Raw genomic sequence first — 22,241 nt, 5'->3', positions numbered from 1 at the left:
CATTAAAAAAAAAAAAAGCCAGCCATACCATAAGAATAAAATAAATTTACAAGAATAAAATAAGTCGATTACAAAAATAACTGAATAATAAGAGGAAAAAAATCCAACTTTATCAGATAATATGCGGGTTAATTTTAGAGCGTAAGTCTGCAATATTGGAAGAAAAAAACTTTGAGAGGAAAATGTCATTTTTCGAGAGATAGTAAATTTAAACATTATTTTAAAGATTTAAAAAAAAAAGGCCATACATATTTAAAAAAACATGTTAAATTCCCATCTAAAGGTGAAAATGCAATCCGAAGCAATTAGATCCCCAATTATTATGCACAGCATTTAATACCCAAGGCAGATATTCCAAAATCACTCATGTAAATCTAATGCTCTAAATACTGATGAGGATCACCTGACTGAGTTTTATGCATCTTTAATTGAACAGTTTCCATCGCTAAAGCTCGTATCATTTTATGGAGCGATATACAAGACTCAAATGATCTCTATTCATTCTTTATTGACCGCAACCGCACTCGCGGCGATGGCAGACATGCTTGTCACCTTGATAACAATTGTCAACGCTGCATTCTTCTTCTTTCCAACGATATTAGGATTGATCAGAAAGCTCTTTTTGTTTATCAGACACCATCATGGCGCCTTCCTTCTTAAAGCTTTCTTTTAATTGCAAGACTGGAAAGCTTTATTACTGCATTACAGCCTCACGGACGACATATGACACTACCAGCAATGAAGTAGCGAGTTAATAATTTCTAGCAGTTTTTCTTAACCTTGACCTTTGGTAGATTGCTTTAACGAGTATTTACGGATGTTCAACTTTAAAAAAAAAAACGGTACAAACAACAGTTTGAAATTCAATTGAAAATCATTCAAATCCTGAATCTACTAACCATACTTATCACTTGACTCATTTTAAAATAACTACTTATAAAGAATGACTCTGATAGTGAAATCGGGAAATTAAAAAGGTGGTATGTGCCGACGTGAAGGGATTAATGCGGCAATAAGTACACATAGCGGCACCCTCTACGTAACCCATAACGACATAGTTGATTTACTGAGGTTAACGTATCAGAGGTTGAAAGCTTCCTGGAAAAGCCTTGTTAAGGGCTGTAATGTCTGCCTCCATTTTGTGGTCATAAACGTGCAGATCGCTGATTTCTATTTGGAATTGCAGCGATCTGAAAAGAGAACATCAACATTATCTGTTCCAGCTTCGCAAGCTTTATTTACTACAAGTTAATGTTAATATTAGGGATGGTCGACGCATACATAAAATTACCACTCAAAAAATTAAAGATCATTTTAAAGAAACACCGATATATCCCAATATAGCATTTTTCCTTCAAAATAAATGAAATTAATGACAATTCTCATTTCTACTTCCTGCCACAAGAGGGTGTCCGGGGTACTCCGGTCCATGTTGTAAATGAGCATGACCTAAGTTATGCAAGCAGCGATCAATATAGTACGTGACTTTTGCTAATACATGTGAGTAAACAAGCTCAAGTTATGAATTATGAAATGTTGAAAATATGATCAGAACATGGCAATGGCCAATCGGGGGGCTTCAAATTGACTTTAGACATTTATGTTTTAGTAGTTAGCATTTGTTAGCACTTGAGGCCAAGATGCTAAAGATTAACCGTCCATCGATTTATTTAATAGCACAAACTTTATTTACTAACTTTGCAAAGGTTACAAATGTAATACTGTACAGAAAATAAAGTGTCAACTATGTATCTTTATATGGTTGCATAAATAATAATAAAATGACAATGTTGTTTTTTCAATTGGAAAATACATAAAAAAAAAAAGAAAACGACGATTTGGTGTTTTTCCTCATGTTTTCGCCTTCCTCGCTGCCTGCTTGGCTTTAGGCGCTGTGCAGAGTTCAGCTGCGCGGCGGGGAGGGGTTGGAGGTCATAGCGTGGTGCTCTGTGTGGGTGTTGAGGCGCCCTTTGACCTCCCAGGAACCCACTGAACAGCAGCCAGAGAGAGGGCCCAAAGGTCAGGGGGAACACTGAAGCAAAGAGCATTTTCTCAACCTCTTCAGAGACTCGCCGTGCCAATTTGTGCTTCTTTTCTCCGACGATGTTTTTTCTTCTCAATCTACCCTCCCTTCATTGTTCTGACACACATAATTCTTATAGCAATAAAACGGAATAAAAAGACGCTTTAATTCTAATTGACACTGTTGTCGTCACAATATATACCAAACAGAGCTGTGAAAGGTTTCCAGGGCCCAAAGACCATGAGACTCCTACGACACATTACCATCTGAATATAGACATTTTTACCTCTCGTTTCCTTATCTTTTTCCCACAAACATGACTTCATACGGCTGTAATCTACTACAAAGAATAATTCAAATGGGGCAGCTAAGTCTTGTATTGTGAGACTTCTATATTTGGTCAAACATTCGGCATTTACAATATAATACAGTAGACCAAATATATTGTATTTCTTGTCTATACTATGCTTTTTTTTCTCTTTTCTTTTTATGCTCTCACACACCAGGGCCCCTTTTTCTCCCTTCAATCATTCATCCCATCCTCCACCTCCTCTCTCTAATCAAGGGTCATTTGCTCAGCTTCCTGCCTGCCTCGTCTGGAATTGTCCTCCCTGATTGGTTCATTCGTTGCCACATGCTGATTGGCTTAAACTTTTAGCACCTCCTCCTCTTAGCACTCCGCCCAAAGACCGCCTTCTTTTTTTAGGCTGAGCCCTCTTTGAGGGCTGGCCTCCTCTAAATCTCCGCCCCCCCATTCTAGGGCGGTCCTCCACTGGTTATACAGCAAGAGTGCGCCATCTGCGGGACTACAGCGGCACTACATGTATTTGTTCCTACAAAAAATAAATTATGGAGTCCTAAAGGGCCAAACTGCAAACAGTAATTTGGATCAGTGATGAGGAAATCAAATGCATTTTTCACCAATGCTACTGGGGAGGCACTTAAAAAAAAAGACGTATGGGGGGGAAAAAATATATAGACAAAATACATGAATAAAAATATGTAGCAATTTTTTTATCATACATATTTTAATGCATGTACAAAAGATCTACCATGCAAACTCAACAACTAAGGGCTTGAAGCAAACAAAATAACCACATACTGTCATTTATATTTCCAGTGCAAAGGGCTCTCTTGCATTAAAAAAAATTACCATTCAAGGATGGCACATCTGTTGAACAAGAAACCAACATTAAGTGCTGGAACTCATTTTGTACATTTTTGTTTTTCACTCAAATTAACTCACTCAAATTTGACTATTATTATGTTACAATGTTTGTACTGCATATTATTCCAAATCTGCCCCAAAAATTATTATGCCTACTCACATTGTAGTAGAGGACAATATATAAATCCGATGCATTATTATTATTATTATTATAAGACTCAGTGTATGTGCAACTACAGTAACCCATGTCTGCCATCTAGTGGTGATCGATGATATTAAAATTTAAAACTACAGTCGACCCCTGCATATTCGCAGTTTGCCACTCGCGGATTTGTATAGTCATTTAAAAAAAAAAAAAAAAAAAAAAAAAAAAACATTTTATAAAATATTTTGAATTCCTATTGAATGTGTATCAGTGGTTTTTTTTTGAAGAATTCTTTGGGTTTGTATTGACTGTGGAACAAGTGGAACAAAACGTGACCGTACTATGATGCTTGATGAACTGAAACTTTTGCTGGCTTTGCAAATGTATTGTATGGGGTTCTTCCAGACCTAACTCATTCAAGCATGCCATTATGGACCTTTTTCTGTCCACTGGGGCACAAGGTTGCAAGTATATTGTCCATAACGTCTCGGTCGGCAAGATGAAGCGCTTCAAAATCTATGTTAGTTATCAATCGCCAGGTTGATTTATTAATGGATTTAAAAGGCTCGTCTCATCATTTTTTGTCAAGGCGGCGTACTGTAGTTGTTTGACCATTTAAAATAATGGCAGTAATGAATTATGGGGAAAATTAGCGACCTGCTGGTAGCAGATTTAATGGATGGACTCTTATTTGTTGTCTTATATTAAAAGGTAAAATATTTAAATCCAATAGCATCACCACTAAGAAATACCGTGAGCCTTTGACAGCGTCGGGGGCATCTTCTCATAAATCACGTTGCAGAAATGGATGCGATCATTGATAAAACTATAAGCTGCCAAAGGGATGTGATTGAACGCGCCTCGGCGCTGTATGTGCGGGCATGTAAAGTGCTATGGCGATGACCCGACTGATGTCTAAAGTGAAGGGGAGTATAAACCCTGACGTAAATCATCACCAAGGAGAGATAACCGCACATTCCCACAAATCAGTCAACAAAAATCCCAGGGTGAGGAATTCTGGGAACGCTTCCAGATTCTCGACAAGTTAATAGATGAGGGTGACCAAACGTGTAATACAGGACAATGAGGTTGACTGCGTTTGTCGATTTCTCTCTATCGCATTTGGAACGACACCAAAATGCACCAAGTTGCTCATGGGTTGTACAAAAATATGTGCTGCATTGTAACAATTAAAGGATGCACTTCAATCTCGGGTGATTTCTAGCAAACAGACAGGTGGGAGTGGTGAAGATGGGGGGGGGGGGGGGGGGCACATAAATGGCAAGATGAAAAGGCCACTTGGGAGGATGGTGAGGCATGTACATTAAACACATTAGGAGGAGGAGCAGATAACAATGGCAGTGCCGAAGGTCTATGAGGAGGGGGGGACAAAGAGCGAGCTGAACTGTAAAAAAAAAAAAAAAAAAAAAAAAAAGAGTACGAGATGGAACCGTAAATCTGCAAGCCGTTCGTTCACAAGCCTAAGAAGGGTGCAAAAGAGGCTGGAGCTCATTGCTAATACACAAAGATGGACTCCAAACATGGTCATAAAAAAAAAGAAGCTAATTTGGTCGTGAAGCACAAAGGGAAGCTCGCCATGGTAACGCGGCAAACAAAATCAAGCTAATCCTAATGAACCCGTGTCAAGCGTACCTCACATTCTTTTCGCGTTGGATGCGAATAATGCATCCGAATGGGCCGGCGGGAATGCGGAGTGATGTCATCGCCACATCTGCCTTTTGTTAGATGTTATTTGAGGAATGGCGTGGCTAACCTGCAGACCCTCAACTGCCCGCAACACGTCAGAGATGAAAGAGTGGAAAATCTCTTCATCCGTCTGCCTGACAGTCATCTTACAAAGCATTGTTCATTTGATATAACACTATGATTGCTCCATATCTGACCGACTGTATTGAGGTTTGGGGAAATGACTGCCAAACTCAGTCAATATTTATAATGCAGAAAAAGAGCCATAGAAAGTCATTTAGAGATCCAACCAACCCATTATTTCTTTCATATTGTTGACATTTGATGAATTAGTAGATTACGGTATTCTACAAATTATGATGAAGGCTCATAACAAAGCTTTGCCAGTGAATATTCCAAATGGATTTGAAAAAATGACAAGTATAAGTTAAAAGGAACACAGATCTTTAAAAAATAAAATAAAATAAAAAGATTCAGGACCAATCTGCTGGAACGTTATGTTTCTGTAAAATAAATAATTCAAAAATTTCATTTAAAACATTAACTCAAACCAGAAATATGAACGAGGTTATTTAAGTTTGATCGTTATGCCTTTGTCATTTTCTGTTGAATGTCAGCAAATGGAAAACAAAAGTCATGTGACTGATTGTGTGACTAGACAATCACGCAATTGTATTTAAATTACAGTATTTTGTAACCGAACTGGGGAGAAACGGGGCAGAGAAAATAAAACGTCTTCTTTCTACTCCTTTTCATTCAACATCGAAGAATATTGTTTAATATTGTCTTTTTTTCTTTTACAAATGAATGAAATAAATAATTGATTCAAAATTTCCGCGGGAATTTTTCCAAAGAAAATTTTTATTATTTTTATTTTTTTATTACCGTTAAATTGTGTTATATGTGTGGAAGAGATTTTATCCTTTATTGCTTGTCAAATTAATGAAAATGCACTAAAATAACTTTAAACATTATTTCTTTGGATGATGGAATTTTCAGTTTTAAAACTTTGCAAACGACAACCTGTTTTTATTCATCTAAAATAGACCTAAAAATTCTATTCTGAAAAATAATCTAATTGCGATCTCAAAATAGCAATTGCGATTTAATATGTGATTATTTTTTCAAGGTCCTCTTACCATGCCATTTTTTTAAAATAAATTCAAGCAATAAATTAATCTGGATTTTAAAATAAAATTAGTGAATCATATTTATTATACATAAATATTTTAGTCCAAACAAAATTGACCTAAAAATTCTATTCTGAAAAATAATCTAATTGCGATTTTTTTTTCTCTCTCAAAATAGCAATTGCGATTTAATATGTGATTATTTTTTCAAGGTCCTCTTACCATGTAATTTTTTTAAATAAATACAAGTAATAAATTAATCTGGATTTTAAAATATTATAATATAATATAATATAATATAATATAATATAATATAATATATATATATAAATATATATATAATATTATAATAATATAATATAAAATATTTATTTATAATAAATATGATTCTCTAATTAGAGAATCATATTTATTATACGTAAATATTTTAGTCTAAAAAAAAAAAAAAGACATATGAACCATGTATTTAATTATGGTCTACACGCACCCCCGCACCCCACACAAAATCGTTTTGGTGCATGAAAAAACGTTTAAAATTTGATTAATTGCTCAGCCCTATTAAAGAAACTAACATATTTCCACGATAAATTCCCCAAAATCATCTTCACTTCTCAAGCAGATCTCTCCAGCATGATCACCTTCCGTTCAACAAAAGCCATTGAGTTCATTCATCAGCCCAATTAGGCCACTCAAATACCATTCTCCGATATCACCCTTGCCAAATGAGTAGTTATTCAAGAATGTGTGCGTTTGAGTGGGCGGCTAAGGCAAGCCAAGCCACAGGTGACGTGTGTCATCAGTGGTCTTTATTAACAGAGGTCAGTAATTACAGACGCTGTGCATTGGTGTCCTACAAGTGTGACGATGGTGATCAGAATCTTACTGTCGGTTCTCTTGATGCTGCGAGGTCTTGACGCCGCCACCGTGTCCGACCCAAAGATCAGCTGGAAATCGAGCCGCTGTGGGAAAGAGTTGCAGAGCTGCGATCAAGGATGGCACACTGTAAGGATGCAGACACACCATCAGGTAGGAATAAAATCACACTCATGCTCAAGTTATTTCATTACAGATACATTTTATAATCAATTAAATACGCACTTTGTCCATTTGTGCACGTACACTGGATATAAAAAAAAAAAAGTCTACACACCCCTTTTCAAATACCACGTTTTTGTGATTTAAAAAAAATGTGACCAAGCTAAATTATTCCAAACTGTTCAATTTATTTATTTTTTTCACAAGGGGATGTACAAATGTACAGAATTAACCAATCACATTAAAATGTATTAATGGGAATGAACTGAAATTCTAATTTGAGCCTTAACTCATTCAATGCCATTGACGGTTATATACATCAAATATTCCTTTTAACAATTTCTATTAGTTTAACATTTTTTCCACTTTTGTTAACAAGAGTATGAAAACCTAGATTTTTTTTTATTGTACATTTAGAATAGATATAAAATTTGTGATTAATCGTGAGTTAACTCAAGTCAGGCAATTAATTACGATTAAAAACTTTAATCGCCTGACGCTCCTAATTTTTAATAATATTTTCTCCTTTTTTTAAATCGCGTCAGGCAATTAAATTTTTTAATTGTGATGAATCACATGACTTCAATCATTAACTCACGATTAATCATAAATTTTATATCTATTCTAAATGTACAATATTTTTTTTCTAGGTTTTCATACTCTTGTTAACAAAAGTGGAAAAAATGTTAAACTAATTGAAATTGTTCAAATGACTTTTTGACATCAATAGCCATCAATGGCAGCGAATGGGTTAAAATGAAACATTTGGAAAAAGCCTGATCTCTAACAAACCCAAAAATCCATTCATCTTTTATTTTCTTTTTTTTTATGTCGACAGACAAAAGGTGAAATACTGAGGAGTTTAGACCTGTCGCACTTCAAGATAAACGCCACCCCGACCGCAATCGAAATGAACCTCCCCGCCGCTGTCAAGCTTCACCCACCCGATGCAAAACACCTCCACCTGCTCACAAACATGCGCCAACGCTTTGGTAGGGAAATTGTTTCCGATGATACAAAGTCAACTCCCAACAAGCCCCAGAGGTTCGGAAGGTCCTGGGAGGCAATCCCAAAATGTGCTGAGTGCATCGGAGAGATTCAGAATCTAGAAGCGCGACAAAGAAAGAGAAGAAACATTCTGTGCTGGAGGCTTCTTCGAACGTTAGCCAGAGCCAAGTTGTGGAAAATGGACTTGCACTGGTAGGCAACTCAAATGACCATCTATACTTAAAATGAAACCCAACACATTGTATACTATCGGAAAAGTTAGAACACCCAAACTTATTACAGTTCTCCTCACAGGTTTACAAATCCTGGCAGAATTTGTATGATGTGCTCTATTCTTTAACAGTAAACATAATTTCATGGAATTCAAATTAAACTATAAGGCATATTAAAATTACACAATCATAAACAAAATACAGTTATCATATTTTTTGGACAAATTACCAATACTTCACAAATTCTGGAGAGCACTTCTGGATTATTTATATAAGCATTTATAGTATAAACCCGCCAATTCATATCAGTTTAAATATGCTTGAAATTCTATTTTTAAATGAACATATTATTTAGAATTTGTATTACTTTTAGCATATATAAACCTTTAAATAAATATTAACCAATGACTTTTCCCCTAAAGGTTTGAGGAGTTTAACTTCAGCTCAGAAGAAAGGAAGACGCAAATAAAGAGACTCCAAGAAATCATGTGAAACTATGCAGGTTTTCGTGGTACAAATAAATTATAGCAGCAGCCTCTGTGTAAAGCTACATCATTGTGATATAAATAAAGTCTCTAATCGTATAAATAAAGGTGTGAGATTTTTTTTCTGTTTGAATCACAATTGCAGCTGTAATTTTTTTTTAGTCTATTTTCATTCATATTTTATTCATGTCAACCATCTTATTTTGCCTATCATCTACTACAGTAGTAGTAGTAAGATTTTGCTTCTCCCTGCTGGTCAATAAAGATAACGCCGCATAATACATAGTACTATACAGTATCGAATATACTGCATATTTGCTACATACACAGTAGTACTTTTTTTTCTACCAGAAAATAACATCGTCTTATGTGTAGCAAGATAAATTTCCTCGCTAACGTCGTAGCGTTTGTGCTTGTCAAAATCACCTCAATACTGTTTTCGATGTCATTTCGGGTGAAAGCCATCTTCTTCTTAGACGGTCAACACCTGACTGTGTTATGGGGGTTCGTTTCACTTAAAAATAAGTCAAATTGCTCTGAAAATTCACTTGAAATTGAAATAAATATCCTATATCCGCATACCACCGTTGCTCAACAATGCCTCAAGCTACCAAACATGCCGACGACGACAAACAGGTGTAGCTTGCTAAATTATGACGTCACGAGAATGCGGAAGTGAAGGGTTTCAGTTTGTGATTGCCCCGGCTCCCTGAAACCGGTAAATAAATAGTGACCAAGTTAAAAAAAAAAAAAAAAAAAAAAAAACTTTTATAAGTTTAATTATTTGTAGTAGTATTTATGACTAATATAAATTTACAATGAATTCTTGAGTGAATCTGACAAACACACCCTCCTGAAATATGAGACGTTGGTTTCGGAGTGTTGGATAACATCAGACAAAAAAAAGAAAAAAAACTGTACTTGCCACTTGAGAAGGGTGGTGCCTCTTCTGTCAAGATTAGGAAGTTTAGGCCATATACTCCAACGAACAAAAAGGTAAGGAATTTTATTCTTGTTTACTGAATCATGCAGGTAGTTTTTTTCTTCAACTTTTGTGTGCATATACACAAACATACACAATGTCAATCTAGATTGGTTACTCTTTGTCCATGATCCTTATGAAGAAGAAATCAGAATATTGTGTCAACTTCTTCCAGCAATAGTTTTTTTTTCTCAAATCTTGATGTAATATGCTCTCATCGCAGTTTGGCCATGGGAGACGTGGCGAAAGGGAAGAAGGTGTTTGCATTGAAATGTTCCCAGTGTCACTCTGTGGAGGAAGGCGGAAAACACAAAGTTGGACCAAACCTGTGGGGTCTGTTTGGCAGGAAGACAGGACAGGCGCCAGGTTTTTCTTATACACAGGCAAATATCAACAAAGGTATGACTCAATTCATTGATCCTACTGTAATTTTTTTATTATACAGTTATCGCTTTATATGCCGCCATTATTATTATTACTATTTTGTTTTTAAGCACTTCGGGTTGTTTTTTTGATCTACTGCATTTTGGAAAATACTGTTGTGATTGTTTAATGTACAGCAATTGTAGTAGTGGGAAACAGTCTTTTTTTTCTCCTTTTTTTCTTTTATATGTGTCTTCAGTGTTGCATGTCTGAACAAGCCAAGTGGCTCTCTTTGCACTTACTTTGCAAGCAAGTAAAGTAATGCTTGTGATTGTTTTTCTAGGTATTATATGGAGTGAAGAAACTCTGATGGTCTACCTTGAAAACCCAAAGAAATATATTCCCGGTACCAAGATGATCTTCGCTGGTCTCAGAAAGAAAAAAGAGAGGCAGGATATCATAGCATATTTAAAGGATGCTACCTCGCCCAAATAGACAGACACAAATTGCTCTTGTATTCTGTACTGTTCAAATTCCTTTTTTTCTCCTTTTTTACACTTGTTGAGGCGTCATGTCCAAATTTGTTATTTATTTGTATTCATTATTTACACACAGGAAAGACAATTATAAGACAAGTTAAGTTTGTTCAATACACACACAAAAATGTAATGATATATCAATTTAATATTGTTGTGTCAACACTGTTGACGTTTTGAAACACATATTAAATGACTACCGTAACTTAATGCTCACTTAATTGAATTCAAATCCGTAATTTGTAATGCAATAAATTGTCCCTTTTAAAATCTGATCGTGTTTTGCTTTTCATTTGTTGTTACCGCTCGGCAGTCCGCTAATTACTCCTAAATGTTTTTGAAAAGGTCAACTTTGGACATGGGAATTGCTCTCACTGGCCACAACATTAGGTATAATTTTAATTGTCAAATATTGAAGTGTATTGAATTAGCAATATGTTAAATTATGGCTATTTATGGCTACAAGGGAGTTCATAATACAGTACAGATGCCTCTACATACATTAGAATATTGTGGAAAACTCAATTATTGTATTAATTCACAACACAGAGTGTATATTTCATCACTTCATCACATTCACTTTGAAGCAGAGTGAAATATGTTATGACTTTTAGCAAATATGCTGATGATTGTAGCTTCCAGTTTCCATAATTACATAATAAACCACCCAAAATATTTTTAAATAAAGAATTTAGTTAGTTAGAATTTGCATTTGCATTTTTAAGGAATTTTCCACCACATTTTAATTTATTGCGACAAAAATCTATTAAAGACAAAGAATTGTACTTTACACTCGCTTCTTTGGTAAGACGTGCATGGACTAAAACAACCAGCAGATGGCGCCATTTCCCAGCGGAAGACACCAGCCGCATCGCCAATCGACATCACCGCCAGTCGCAACCATAATGTGTCACTTCAGTCGGGTTTGCAGAGACACCAGGTTGAGCTCTGCCAAGCTCCACTCACCAGTGACCTCTGTTGGGAAAAAAAATCCTAGAAAAGAAGATCACATTGCACGATTATAGCAAGATTATTTGCTTTGACAGAAACGACGCCGGGCAAGGTAAGAGAAATCGTGACATTGCGACGTTTGAAGCGTATAAATGAAAGATAACATACTAGTGAAGCAAGTGCTCAGGTGCAGCATCTTTACTTTGCAGGCAGCCTCTTACATCATTATGAATGCTGTCTGCATTGCCCTCGATCATGGGCACGTGGACGGAATCTACTGTGCAGACTTAACATTTGCTGCATTGTAGCTGTAAAACGTTGAGGCTTACGTAGATGGCGCGTGTCTCATTACACTTGCAACGTGTAGCCAAGTGCAATTTGAGGATGTAAAGCTGAAATAAAAAGGATGGAAAGTTTGAATGAAGCAAGCAGAAATGGTAGAAAAACCCCGTGTGACATTAATAAATCGTCATAAATAGCTCGTGACTTCTGTTCTCTATATTTAAGTATGTATGAACATTCTTAAGCTGCCTTGCTCTTTCATTATTTCAATATTCCACTATTATTTCCTTTACAGTTGCATGTTTCCATGGAAACCAGTGAAAATGAGCTGGGAATGCAGACAAAGTCGTAAAAAAACAAAACTTGTATTTTGGGGGAAAACTTAAAATGGAAGACAAGCCCCCCAAAAAATTCTCAACAATAATATTATGTTCTTATGCAGCCCCACTAGTCTAAATACCATATTCTGGTTAATATTGTGTTAGTAGAATATGAGTTAAGCAGCAAAATCTAGTAGTTTTTATCAATATCAGAAGGCAGCCATTTTGCCACTTGCTGTCGAGTGATAATGACATCACAGTTGCTCAGGTCTCAGGTAACAACCAATCACAGCTCAGCTTCAGGAAACAGGTGATCTGTGATTGGCTGTTACCTGAGCCCTGAGCAACTGTGATGTCATCTTCAACTCAGCAAGTGGCAAAATGGCCACCCCCCCTGAGATGGATAAAGACGGCTGGATTTTGCTGCATAACTCGTATTCCACAAACGTAATATGAATCAGAATGTCGCGTTTAGACTAGTGAAGTCACATATAACATAGTATTGCCAAGAAATGTTTAAGTTTGACTTTCCCTTGACATTTATAGCGCTAAAGCTAGCATGTACAGTTTCACAGTTTTGAACCAATAAAAAACATTTTAAAATATTTTCATTTTTGTGTATTTTGGTTTAATTTAGAAAAGATCGGACATTTCCGAGTGAAAGACCTGAGAATATTTTTTATTGCTATCAACTGACCAAATATTTCAAATTTGATCCAAACAATTGCTTCTAAACGTGTCATTTGTTATCTTTTCAAGGGTAGAATCCACTCTAAGAATGGACGTCGTAACATTTGCAGTGTCTTTACACATTCTTGTGAGTCCTGCGTGGGCTACGTCCCATCACTCCTTCACGGACAGATTCTTCCCATCCCACTCAGGTAGGATGTCCGAAAGTGTGTGTGCTGACCACAAAAACATGACTTCCACATTTCCTCCCAGCCGTCAGGTTGCTGGATAAGCCTCTAAAGTTTGAGCCATGTTGTCTGACGTCGCCGCCGCCTCCTCCTCTCTTCCCGCCGCCGCCACCGCCGCCTCAGCTCTGGACGCAAGGCAAACCTGTAACTGTTGCACACGCACCAACACATTTGCATGCGAGGATTTAATGCCACGCTTTCTTGTTTGAAGGACGGCGGCGGCGGCGTGTTCGTGCCAGCAGTGTTTAGAGGAGAGGAGCAGCAAAACCAACATCCGCTGATAACGGGCTGCCCGGCTGGGCCTCCAGGACCGGCAGGACCCCGTGGCCCAGAGGTGAGGGGGCTGAATTACTCTAAGTGGACAGATGTGAATTAGAAGTATAAATTCCATGTCATGTTTCAGGGCGACAATGGATTACCTGGCATAAGAGGACCAAAAGGGGAAAAGGTACATTTTCTGGTCTACTCGTGTTTATTAGGGGTGGGAATCTTTGAACGTCTCACGATTCGATTCCGATTTTTGGGTCTGCGATTTGATTCGGAATAGATTTTCCATTAAGAACGATTTTTGATTCAAAATGATTTGATTGACAATGATTTTTGCTTCAATCTATAGATGTGCAAGGAATTGGAATGCTCTACTCCAGTCTGACTCGCTAATGCTAATTAGCGCGTTACTCGCGGCCCTTTTATCACTCAAAAGAACGGCTCCACGCTGCAGAAAAAAACAACAACTTTTATTGGAATAACTTGATCGTGACTCTTTCCTTCTACTCTTTAATGTGGCTACAACTTAACAGTGTATTAGACCGCGTGGAACCACACTGCCCCTAACTGGCCAAACCAAGTACAACATGAACAGCGCTCCAAATAAAGGCACTCACAGACAAAGGCAAGACGATATAAAATAATTTAAATAAAATCGCTTTTGGGACATTTAAAATCGATTCTGAATCGTACTAAATGAGAATCGCGATTCTTATGAGAATCAATTTTTTGGCACGCCCCTGGTGTTTATGTTTCTCTAACGACAGCCTTCCCTCATGTGTCCTTTTCAGGGAGAAATTGGACGACCAGGGTCAAAGGTGAGCTAGGTCTCATTTTCCATGTCATCAGCTCATCTCTTCCTGATCCATCTGTCGACAAACAACCAATAGGAATCCCGGGGCACATTTTTTTGCCAATCCAGACAAAATGGGAAGTCTGGGAAGTCGACCTTAAACATTTCTTGACAATAATATGTTATATGTCACCTAAATCCAGCCATTTGTATCCATCTCAGGGGGGCGGCCATTTTGCCACTTGCTGTCGACGGAAGATGACATCACAGTTGCTCAGGGCTCAGGCGACGACCAATCACAGCTCACCTGTTTTCTGAAGCTGAGCTGTGATTGGTTGTTACCTGCGACCTGAGCAACGTTGTTGTCATCTTCGGTCGACAGCAACAAAAATGGGTTGACTTCCCCATTAAATGGGGAAAATGAGTTCTCCTTTGATGTTTGTTGACATGTCAACTAACAAGAACATACTTTGCACCCACTTAAAAGCAAAATTAGACCACATGGTAAGAAGAAGCTTCTACTCACGCCACCCTCCTTTCCTTAGCTCTCTAAATCTTTCTTTCCTTCTCATCCTTATTTTCTTGGCATGCATCCAGTACACTACAGTCCTAGTCCCGGACTCCAGTCCTGCTGAGCAATCCACTTCTGCTCCTTAATCTCCCTAAGTGCTTTTTACTCTCAGCCAATGATAAATCACCTCACAGCAGCAGCAGGAGCAGCAGGTCCACCGCGTCCCAACAGGCCGCTGTTGGTTTAACGACAAGCATCCAAATGAGCTGCTCGCATCACATGGATGCTTTGTCGTATATTAGGCTCGGCTGGCTGCAAGTAGCAACAAAGAGGAATCCACAAAAACCTCAGGGGCGCACTTAGAGCGAGCAGGGTCATCTGTTGTATCTGATTAAGGAATCACACACAAGGTCAAACTGTTATTTCCAGGCATTTATGAGCACACATTTATGTGTTGTTGTTTTTTTTCCTCAAAGGGCCGAACTGGAGCGCCGGGTCTTCCAGGAAAACAAGGACTTCCAGGATGGTCTGGTCCAGAGGGACCCACGGTAGGCGTCACACGTTCAACCCCCTGTCTACAATTTCTTTAATTAGTACTCATCAAACATGGCACGTTGGTGATGGGAAAATGATCAGAATTGTAATGTGTAAAAATAACAGCTAAGTGTTGCATGGAAAGATTGACCTTGTTTGTTTGGGTTTTAGGGTGAAAAGGGGGACCCAGGACTCATGGGACTACCAGGATTGAGAGGACCCCCAGGAATGAAGGTGAGCAACAGCAACATTACTAAAAGAACATACTCTACACTGAACAACATTTAAAAAACATGTAAAAGTCAAGTTGACTTGAAAAGTTAAGTAAATAAATTAATGTGGGTTTCTACAATTACTAACAGAAGGGGGCTGGGGGGAATTATTTTTTAAAAATAATTGTAATCTAAGGTATGGGAGATTCTTTTTTTAACTGGATTTAAAAACATTTACATCATATTCCATTTATATGCAGCATAACAGCTAAATGACGCTTCACCATGTTTGCTTTATGAGCTCCATTTATAGGGTTTACTCAACTGTATATTCAATCAGCATTTCTTTAATGTATTCACGACCCAAAAACATTCAGTGATTTATAGACCAGTAGCAGAATTTTAAAATCCGTTCTACTTTATCTATTATAGGGGATGCCTGGTTACAGGGGAGAGAAGGTACGTTTTTAATTGACATACATAATATCTGGATTATTTTTTTTTTATAAATACAAAAGTAATGAAGACTTTCTCTTTGAACATTTTCCTTATTTATTTTTAATATATATTTGATATTTGACCCATTTTTTAATGTTACCAAAAGGGTGATAATGGAAGCCCAGGAATGCCAGGATCAAAAGGTGATAAAGTAAGTTTGGATACTCTAATTTATTGCATTGTCATGTCACATGATGAGGGAATGATTATTCTCACATTCTGTCACTATTTAGGGCATTACTGGTTTGCCGGGCATGCTGGGTCAGAAGGTAGGAAATAAAAAAAATAATAATAAAAAAACAGCTGATTTCAGTCAATAGTCACCTTTATCTTGCTCTTCTCACAGGGTGAACAAGGACCAAAGGGAGAGCCAGGTGTCCCAGGCAAAAGAGGACCCACTGGCCGTCCTGGAAAAAGAGGCAAACAGGTGAAAATAGCCGACACGCATGAGTCATTTTTTTGCACACAGACATATACTTTCTCCAATATTTGGTTTGTTTAGGGAGAAAAGGGACAAAGTGGAGCTTCAGGACTTATGGGCAAACCTGGGCCCACAGGTCCAAATGGTCTCCCTGGTCCACCTGGTCCAGCAGCCCCTGGTAGCTGTCACACAGTAATTACATACTTAGCAAAACATTTATGTTAATCCACAGCTGTGCATCTTGCAGGTCTCTATCTAGCAGGGGAAAAGGGTGAGAAGGGTCTTCCGGGCCCACCTGGTCGCTGTGAGTGTGACACTTTTCTCGTAGCCAACAATGCTCCTTCTGGAAGTGACACACGTGAGGAGGCTCCCAATCAAGTGCCTGCCGTAAGACCACAATATGGATATTAAAGAGGAACATTTTTTTTTTTTTTTTTACTATTATTTATTCTATGCAGGCCCATTAGTCCAAACACAGTATTCTGAATAATATTGTGTTTGTGAAATATGAATTAAGACGCAAAATCCAGCTGTTTTTATCCATCTCAGGTGGCGGCCATTTTGTTACTTGGTGTCGACTGAAAATGACATCACAGTTGCTCAGAGCTCAGGTAACGACCAATCACGGCTCACAACACCTTTCACCTATTTTCCGAGTTTGGTCATGTGATGTTCGCTAGCTGAACTGTGATTGGTCGTTAGCTGAGCAATGAGCAACTGTGATGTTATTTTTTTTAGTCGAGAGCAAGTGGAAAAATGGCCGCCCCCTGAGATGGATATATAAATAGTGAATTTTGCTGCTTAATTCATATTTCATAGATGTAATATTAATCAGAATGGTGTGTTTAAAGTAGTGGGGGCACAGAACATTTTTGGGTTAATTTCCCCTTTAACTCATTCACTGCCATTGACGGCTGTTCATTTGAACCATTTCTATTAGTTTAACATTTTTTCCACTATTGTTAACAAGAGTATGAAAATCTAGAGAAAAAAAGATTGTACATTTAGAACAGAAATAAAAAATATGATTAATCATGAGTTATCTATTAAAGTCATGCGATTAATTACAATAAAAAAATTAATTGCCTGACGCAATTTAAAAAAAAGAAAAGATTATTAAAAAATTTGGAGCGTCAGGCGATTACATTTTTTTATCGTAATTAATTGCATGACTTCACGAGTTAACTCACAATTAATCAAAAATGTTATATGCGTTCTAAATGTACAATAAAAAAAATCTTGTTTTTCATACTCTTGTTAACAAAAGTGGAAAAAATGTTAAACTAATAGAAATAGTTAAAAAGAATATTTGACGTCTATAATCGTCAATGGCAGTGAATGAGTTAATATAACTTGAAGTAAATTTTGCTAAAAACCCATCAACCCTTTTTACTTTTTTTTAAATGTTTTTTTTTTTTTTTTAATTAAAACGTGTTTAGATTTTTGTGGTGAGCAACGAGGAGGAGCTGGGCCGTCTCCATTTGGATCAGGCGATAGCATTCAGGAAGGATCAGAAGGCACTTTATTTTAGAGATAAAGATGGATGGAAGCCAATACAGGTGAGTCCTATTTGGAGTGAATCTGAATATGTGCTAAACATTTTGCTATTATATTTTGCTTCCAGCCCTTCCAGCAATTCCAGTCCACTGAGAATGTGCCAGACAGAGTCGGCATGTGTGGGGATGGGAAAGTGCAGCCCCAGGATGGGGAGGAATGTGATGACGGAAACCAAATTGTCACCGATTCTTGTCTGAGTGAGTCATATGTGCAATATTAATACCAAAAAAAAAGCATCCGTGATATTCTTCTCCCAAGCTTTCTACCTTTCTCTTCGATTACATTAGCTGCAAAAATGCTGCGCTGGCACTGACATTTTCCGCTCTTTCTCTCCTTCCTTGGCTGTGTGCCATTTTGCTCCAGACTGCAAATGGGCCTATTGTGGGGATGGTTATCGACATGAAGGCATGGAGGAGTGTGATGGGAAAGACTTTGGCTATCAGACATGCAAATCATATCTTCCCGGGTAAGAGCACAAACTCTGAGATCAGAACAGTGCCTTATTAAAATACATGTTATTTCTGTACATTAGATACAAATTAGCTTGAATAGCGACTGTACTTTTTTTTTTTTAACCCCTAGGCGTTATTGTGTCCATTTTTTGGCTTTTTGTTGCTTCTGACCAAGCCATTTCAAAATAAAATACTGCCCACGGGTTTTAAAGGCTTCCTCAAATATGACCAAAATTCTGATTATATTGAATTTGAATGCACTTACCTTTTGTCTTCAGATCCTTTGGCCAGCTCCGATGTACCGAGTTCTGCATCATTGATTCCACCGGCTGCAAGTACTTCACCTGAACAGAACACAAGTTGCAAACTTTGCAGCTGGTCGTCATCGTTCAAAAGGGGGATTCCAATTCAGATTTCACTTGAAGTCTCGCCGCAAGTCCCTGAGTATTAATTGACGGACTGAGAGAGCGCTAACAGGAGTCCCCTCCTGCTCTGAGCCATGAGATGAAGAATGGGAGTCAGCTTTTTGGGATCAGCTGTTGATTATTTTGTCGGCCTCGGGGATCTGCTACTCGCTAAACGCGATCACTTAAACGATTGTATGGAATGACTTGCTGACTGTTATTACAGGCATAAGCGAAGCATCTTTTATAATGAGAGAAAACGCCTTTTCCGAAGGTATATAGTATTGCTACCATAGTATGCAGAATGCTTGAAACTTGTGCAATACATTAGAAATCATATATTTATATAAGGTGAAATGCTGTGTTATTGCATGGAAATGTGTTTAACCAGAGCTGTAAATACTATAGAATCGCCAAAGTGCTAACCTGTTAAAATGAATGTCTAAATATTTGATGGGAACGTAAAAGAGCAACACAGTAGCATGACAAAAACTGTCGGACAGAAGAAAAAAGAAAAAGAAAATATGTGACATGCACATTAACAGACTGTTCATTTTCCATACACATATTGTATTTACCAGGTCAATTTTTTACCTGGGCCAAGAACATCCTTATAATAATTGTCAAATAAATTTAAACGTGAACTACAGACATTTCCAAACGTTTTACAATCAATAGCCTGTCTAACAATAATAAATAACTCCGATATTGGAGTCAGACACTCCAGCTAAGCAACCTGAAAAGACAAAAGGAATAATCAGGCATCTTCAGGGAGCTGCTTTCTCTGCTTTTAATATTCTCACCGTTATTTTTCTTGAATGAAAAACACAACGGTGATTTTTAGACCTTTTTTTTTTTTTGAAACACAAAACAAACTCAGCCCAAAACAGCCACATTGTTGTACAAAAAAAATATTTTGGCTAACTTTAATTAAATTGATCACATATAAGTGTGAAAAATACGGAAGTTGGAGCAAACGTTTGGGACTGGCAAACCCATTTGAACAAATACATTGGAACGTACTGCTATAAATGCATTTTCCCATAATACCACAATGTATTGACTTGCGTATGCGTAAAAACTCTATTAGCATTTGACCTACATTCAATACGTTCAAAACGTCATTGTTGATTTTCTTATGGCTTTATTTTTACGGTTGCAGTGCATTATTTCCGTTCGTCATTTTCCCCAAATTGAGTTGCGCATGCGCATACGCTTGTCAGTCAAAACTATTTACTCCACAAATTTGGCAGTTCCACGTTTCGTTTCCGCAGAAAAAAATTACACGTAACGGCTATTTTATAGCTCGTAAGTGTCAAAACTGGTGACATTTGAACAGTAAAGTAAGAGTTAATGAAGTTTGTTTGGCCCGAAGTGGGATCGTCTATGGGCGGAGTTTAGGAGGAGAAAGCAGCCAATCAGACGCTCTTTCCTCACAATAGCGTTTACCCTGGAACGTCACTGCCACGTAGAAGTGTCGGCGATTCGCAGCCCTGTCACGCCGTGTTACCGACATTCCATTCCACATATTTCCACACCGGCGTGTCCCCCCTGTAACGAGGCCATGTTGCTGCCGGTGCTGAGCTGGTTCTGCTCCTCCCTGCTGGCCGCCGTGTGCGGCGGAGCGCTGCCGGAGGCGGAGGTCAACATAGAAGTCCTGCACAAACCTTTCCTCTGTCATCGCAAATCCAAGTATGGAGACATGCTGCTGGTGCACCATCAAGGCTTCTTGGAAAATGGTACCATTTTTCACGACAGGTAGGTACGGTCGCTGTGTTAATAGTGAGTTATGGAGTATGAGTAACGCTTGTTTTTTCTGTATGCGTGTATACATACAGTCGTGGTGATCCTGCTGACGGTGACAAACAGGCTATGTGGTTCACATTGGGCATCAGGGAGGCAATCAAAGGTTGGGATAAAGGCCTGCAGAACATGTGTGCAGGAGAGAAAAGAAAGTTGATTATACCTCCGGCTTTGGCCTTCGGGAAAGAAGGAAAAGGTGCTCCACATGTGTTTAGCATGTTTATATCCTGCATGTAAACCTGTTCTGAATGACTCTTTAGGACTCCAATACTGATTGAATGCTGTCAGTATTTATTTTTATTTTTTTCTTACCGTTGAGCATGTGAATTATCCTGGTAAGCTCATATAACGCTAGCAGTTTCATTAACACCCACAAAATGCTACAATTGAGACGTTCTAATGAATTAAATGTCTTCAAACTAACCTGAAGTGATATCAAGCTTATTGTGTACAGTGTTCACTCTTTGACATTTTCCATGTTTAAGGTAAAATCCCTCCTGAAAGCACCCTAACCTTCATCGTTGAGCTGCTTGACATCAGAAACGGCCCAAGGTCCCATGAGTCGTTCCAGGAGATGGACCTCAATGATGACTGGAAGCTTTCCAAGTCCGAGGTGACAATATTCAATATCCAAACAAATTAAATGTGTAGTTCTTCCAAATAAGATGCATATTTTCCAATATACTTACTATACACACCACAACTGAGCTTTACATTCACTAGTAAATAAATAGTAAATGCGCTTCCTGAGCAAAACATGAATCTGCACTTTTTCAGTCATTCTTTCGCATACCACTAGAGGGAGACTGCGAACCAAACAGAGAATCAATGCTGGAATGTAATGAAAAAGCTAAATATTAGAAATAGTTCTTCTACGCCATGAAATAATAAGCACATTGTTAAATGAATACCTCTCTGAAACTGTCAATCGAAATTATTCATATTGTATTGTTATCTCAAGTCGTATTTTTAAGTACAGCGCTTGTATTAGTATACCTAATGAAGTGTCTGTTGATTTGTGTGCCTCCTTTTATTAACCCAATTATGCCCTGGTTTTGTCTTGGCAGGTAAGACAATACTTGAAGAAGGAGTTTGAGCGTAACGGCTACCCGCCTAATGACACCTTGCATGAAAATATGGTCCAAGACATTTTCACCAAGGAAGATGAAAATAAAGACGGCTTCATATCCTCCAAGGAGTTTACTTACAAGTACAAACACGATGAACTTTAAAGACACTCTCATATGTTCTTTGTCCTTTTTCATTCATTTATGATGCATTGGAAATTCTCAGGTTACCTGTGGATGCATGACATTGAACTCGTTTGTGAACCTGAATTGAGCTACAATTTTGTGTAGTGATCTTTCACAAATGCATTTATTGGCCCACATGAATCACCAAATGTGGTTTTGTTGCAGGGATTTTGTATTCATGTCAAACTTTGTAATAAACATAATATTTTTAAAATACAGGCAGCATGGTTTGCGGGATTGTTTCTTTGAATCTATTTGATCAATGAAGTGAC

At 37.8% G+C, this 22,241-nt stretch overlaps 3 protein-coding genes and 1 long non-coding RNA gene across 7 annotated transcripts in view; 3 read left to right on the top strand and 1 right to left on the bottom strand.

Annotated features, from left to right (window-relative positions):
• LOC144037852 (uncharacterized) overlaps positions 1-9,554 on the bottom strand; it is a 52,389-nt gene extending 42,835 nt beyond the window's left edge. For 2 of the 3 annotated variants that reach the window (XR_013289089.1, XR_013289091.1), the window contains exons 1-2: positions 9,340-9,554; positions 7,057-7,173 (exon numbers count right to left, since the gene is read on the bottom strand). This is a non-coding gene — a long non-coding RNA (uncharacterized LOC144037852). The remainder of the gene's footprint in view (positions 1-7,056; positions 7,174-9,339) is intronic. The other variant, XR_013289088.1, reaches the window with a different exon arrangement.
• Positions 9,555-9,733: 179 nt separating this feature from the next.
• LOC144037556 (cytochrome c iso-1/iso-2-like) lies at positions 9,734-11,069 on the top strand. Its single transcript, XM_077549121.1, has 3 exons — positions 9,734-9,909; positions 10,119-10,294; positions 10,602-11,069. The coding sequence occupies exons 2-3, from the start codon at positions 10,126-10,128 to the stop codon at positions 10,751-10,753; spliced, it is 321 nt and encodes a 106-aa protein (XP_077405247.1). The 5' UTR covers positions 9,734-9,909; positions 10,119-10,125; the 3' UTR covers positions 10,754-11,069.
• Positions 11,070-11,661: 592 nt separating this feature from the next.
• On the top strand, positions 11,662-19,556 carry LOC144037553 (uncharacterized). 2 transcript variants are annotated; one of them, XM_077549117.1, is made up of 18 exons: positions 11,662-11,857; positions 13,112-13,228; positions 13,290-13,408; positions 13,476-13,598; positions 13,668-13,712; positions 14,323-14,349; positions 15,312-15,383; positions 15,541-15,603; positions 16,014-16,040; positions 16,186-16,230; positions 16,313-16,348; positions 16,426-16,506; positions 16,582-16,678; positions 16,748-16,887; positions 17,940-18,059; positions 18,125-18,254; positions 18,421-18,523; positions 18,788-19,556. In XM_077549117.1, the coding sequence occupies exons 2-18, from the start codon at positions 13,126-13,128 to the stop codon at positions 18,855-18,857; spliced, it is 1,401 nt and encodes a 466-aa protein (XP_077405243.1). In that variant the 5' UTR covers positions 11,662-11,857; positions 13,112-13,125; the 3' UTR covers positions 18,858-19,556. The 2 variants fall into 2 exon arrangements, with proteins under 2 accessions (XP_077405243.1, XP_077405242.1); XM_077549116.1 differs by having other exon boundaries at positions 13,107-13,228.
• Positions 19,557-20,343: 787 nt separating this feature from the next.
• On the top strand, positions 20,344-22,191 carry LOC144037555 (peptidyl-prolyl cis-trans isomerase FKBP14-like). The gene is made up of 4 exons (XM_077549120.1): positions 20,344-20,671; positions 20,752-20,912; positions 21,202-21,329; positions 21,784-22,191. The coding sequence occupies exons 1-4, from the start codon at positions 20,478-20,480 to the stop codon at positions 21,946-21,948; spliced, it is 648 nt and encodes a 215-aa protein (XP_077405246.1). The 5' UTR covers positions 20,344-20,477; the 3' UTR covers positions 21,949-22,191.
• The last annotated feature ends 50 nt before the right edge of the window (positions 22,192-22,241 follow it).

Source organism: Vanacampus margaritifer, chromosome 17 (genome assembly GCF_051991255.1).
Source record: "Vanacampus margaritifer isolate UIUO_Vmar chromosome 17, RoL_Vmar_1.0, whole genome shotgun sequence".
NCBI lineage: Eukaryota > Metazoa > Chordata > Actinopteri > Syngnathiformes > Syngnathidae > Vanacampus > Vanacampus margaritifer.
The sequence above is the reverse complement of the archived record's forward strand: the minus strand, read 5'-3'. Positions and strand labels throughout refer to the sequence as shown.

Coding starts and splice junctions, on each gene's coding strand:
- LOC144037556 (XM_077549121.1), top strand. CDS start 10,126: ATGGGAGACGTGGCGAAAGGGAAGAAGGTGTTTGCATTGAAATGTTCC. Junction 10,295..10,601: donor ACAGGCAAATATCAACAAAG/GTATGACTCAAT, acceptor TTGTTTTTCTAG/GTATTATATGGAGTGAAGAA.
- LOC144037553 (XM_077549117.1), top strand. CDS start 13,126: ATGGACGTCGTAACATTTGCAGTGTCTTTACACATTCTTGTGAGTCCT. Junction 15,384..15,540: donor CTGGTCCAGAGGGACCCACG/GTAGGCGTCACA, acceptor TTTGGGTTTTAG/GGTGAAAAGGGGGACCCAGG. Junction 18,060..18,124: donor ATGGATGGAAGCCAATACAG/GTGAGTCCTATT, acceptor TTTTGCTTCCAG/CCCTTCCAGCAATTCCAGTC.
- LOC144037555 (XM_077549120.1), top strand. CDS start 20,478: ATGTTGCTGCCGGTGCTGAGCTGGTTCTGCTCCTCCCTGCTGGCCGCC. Junction 20,913..21,201: donor CTTCGGGAAAGAAGGAAAAG/GTGCTCCACATG, acceptor TCCATGTTTAAG/GTAAAATCCCTCCTGAAAGC. Junction 21,330..21,783: donor GGAAGCTTTCCAAGTCCGAG/GTGACAATATTC, acceptor TTGTCTTGGCAG/GTAAGACAATACTTGAAGAA.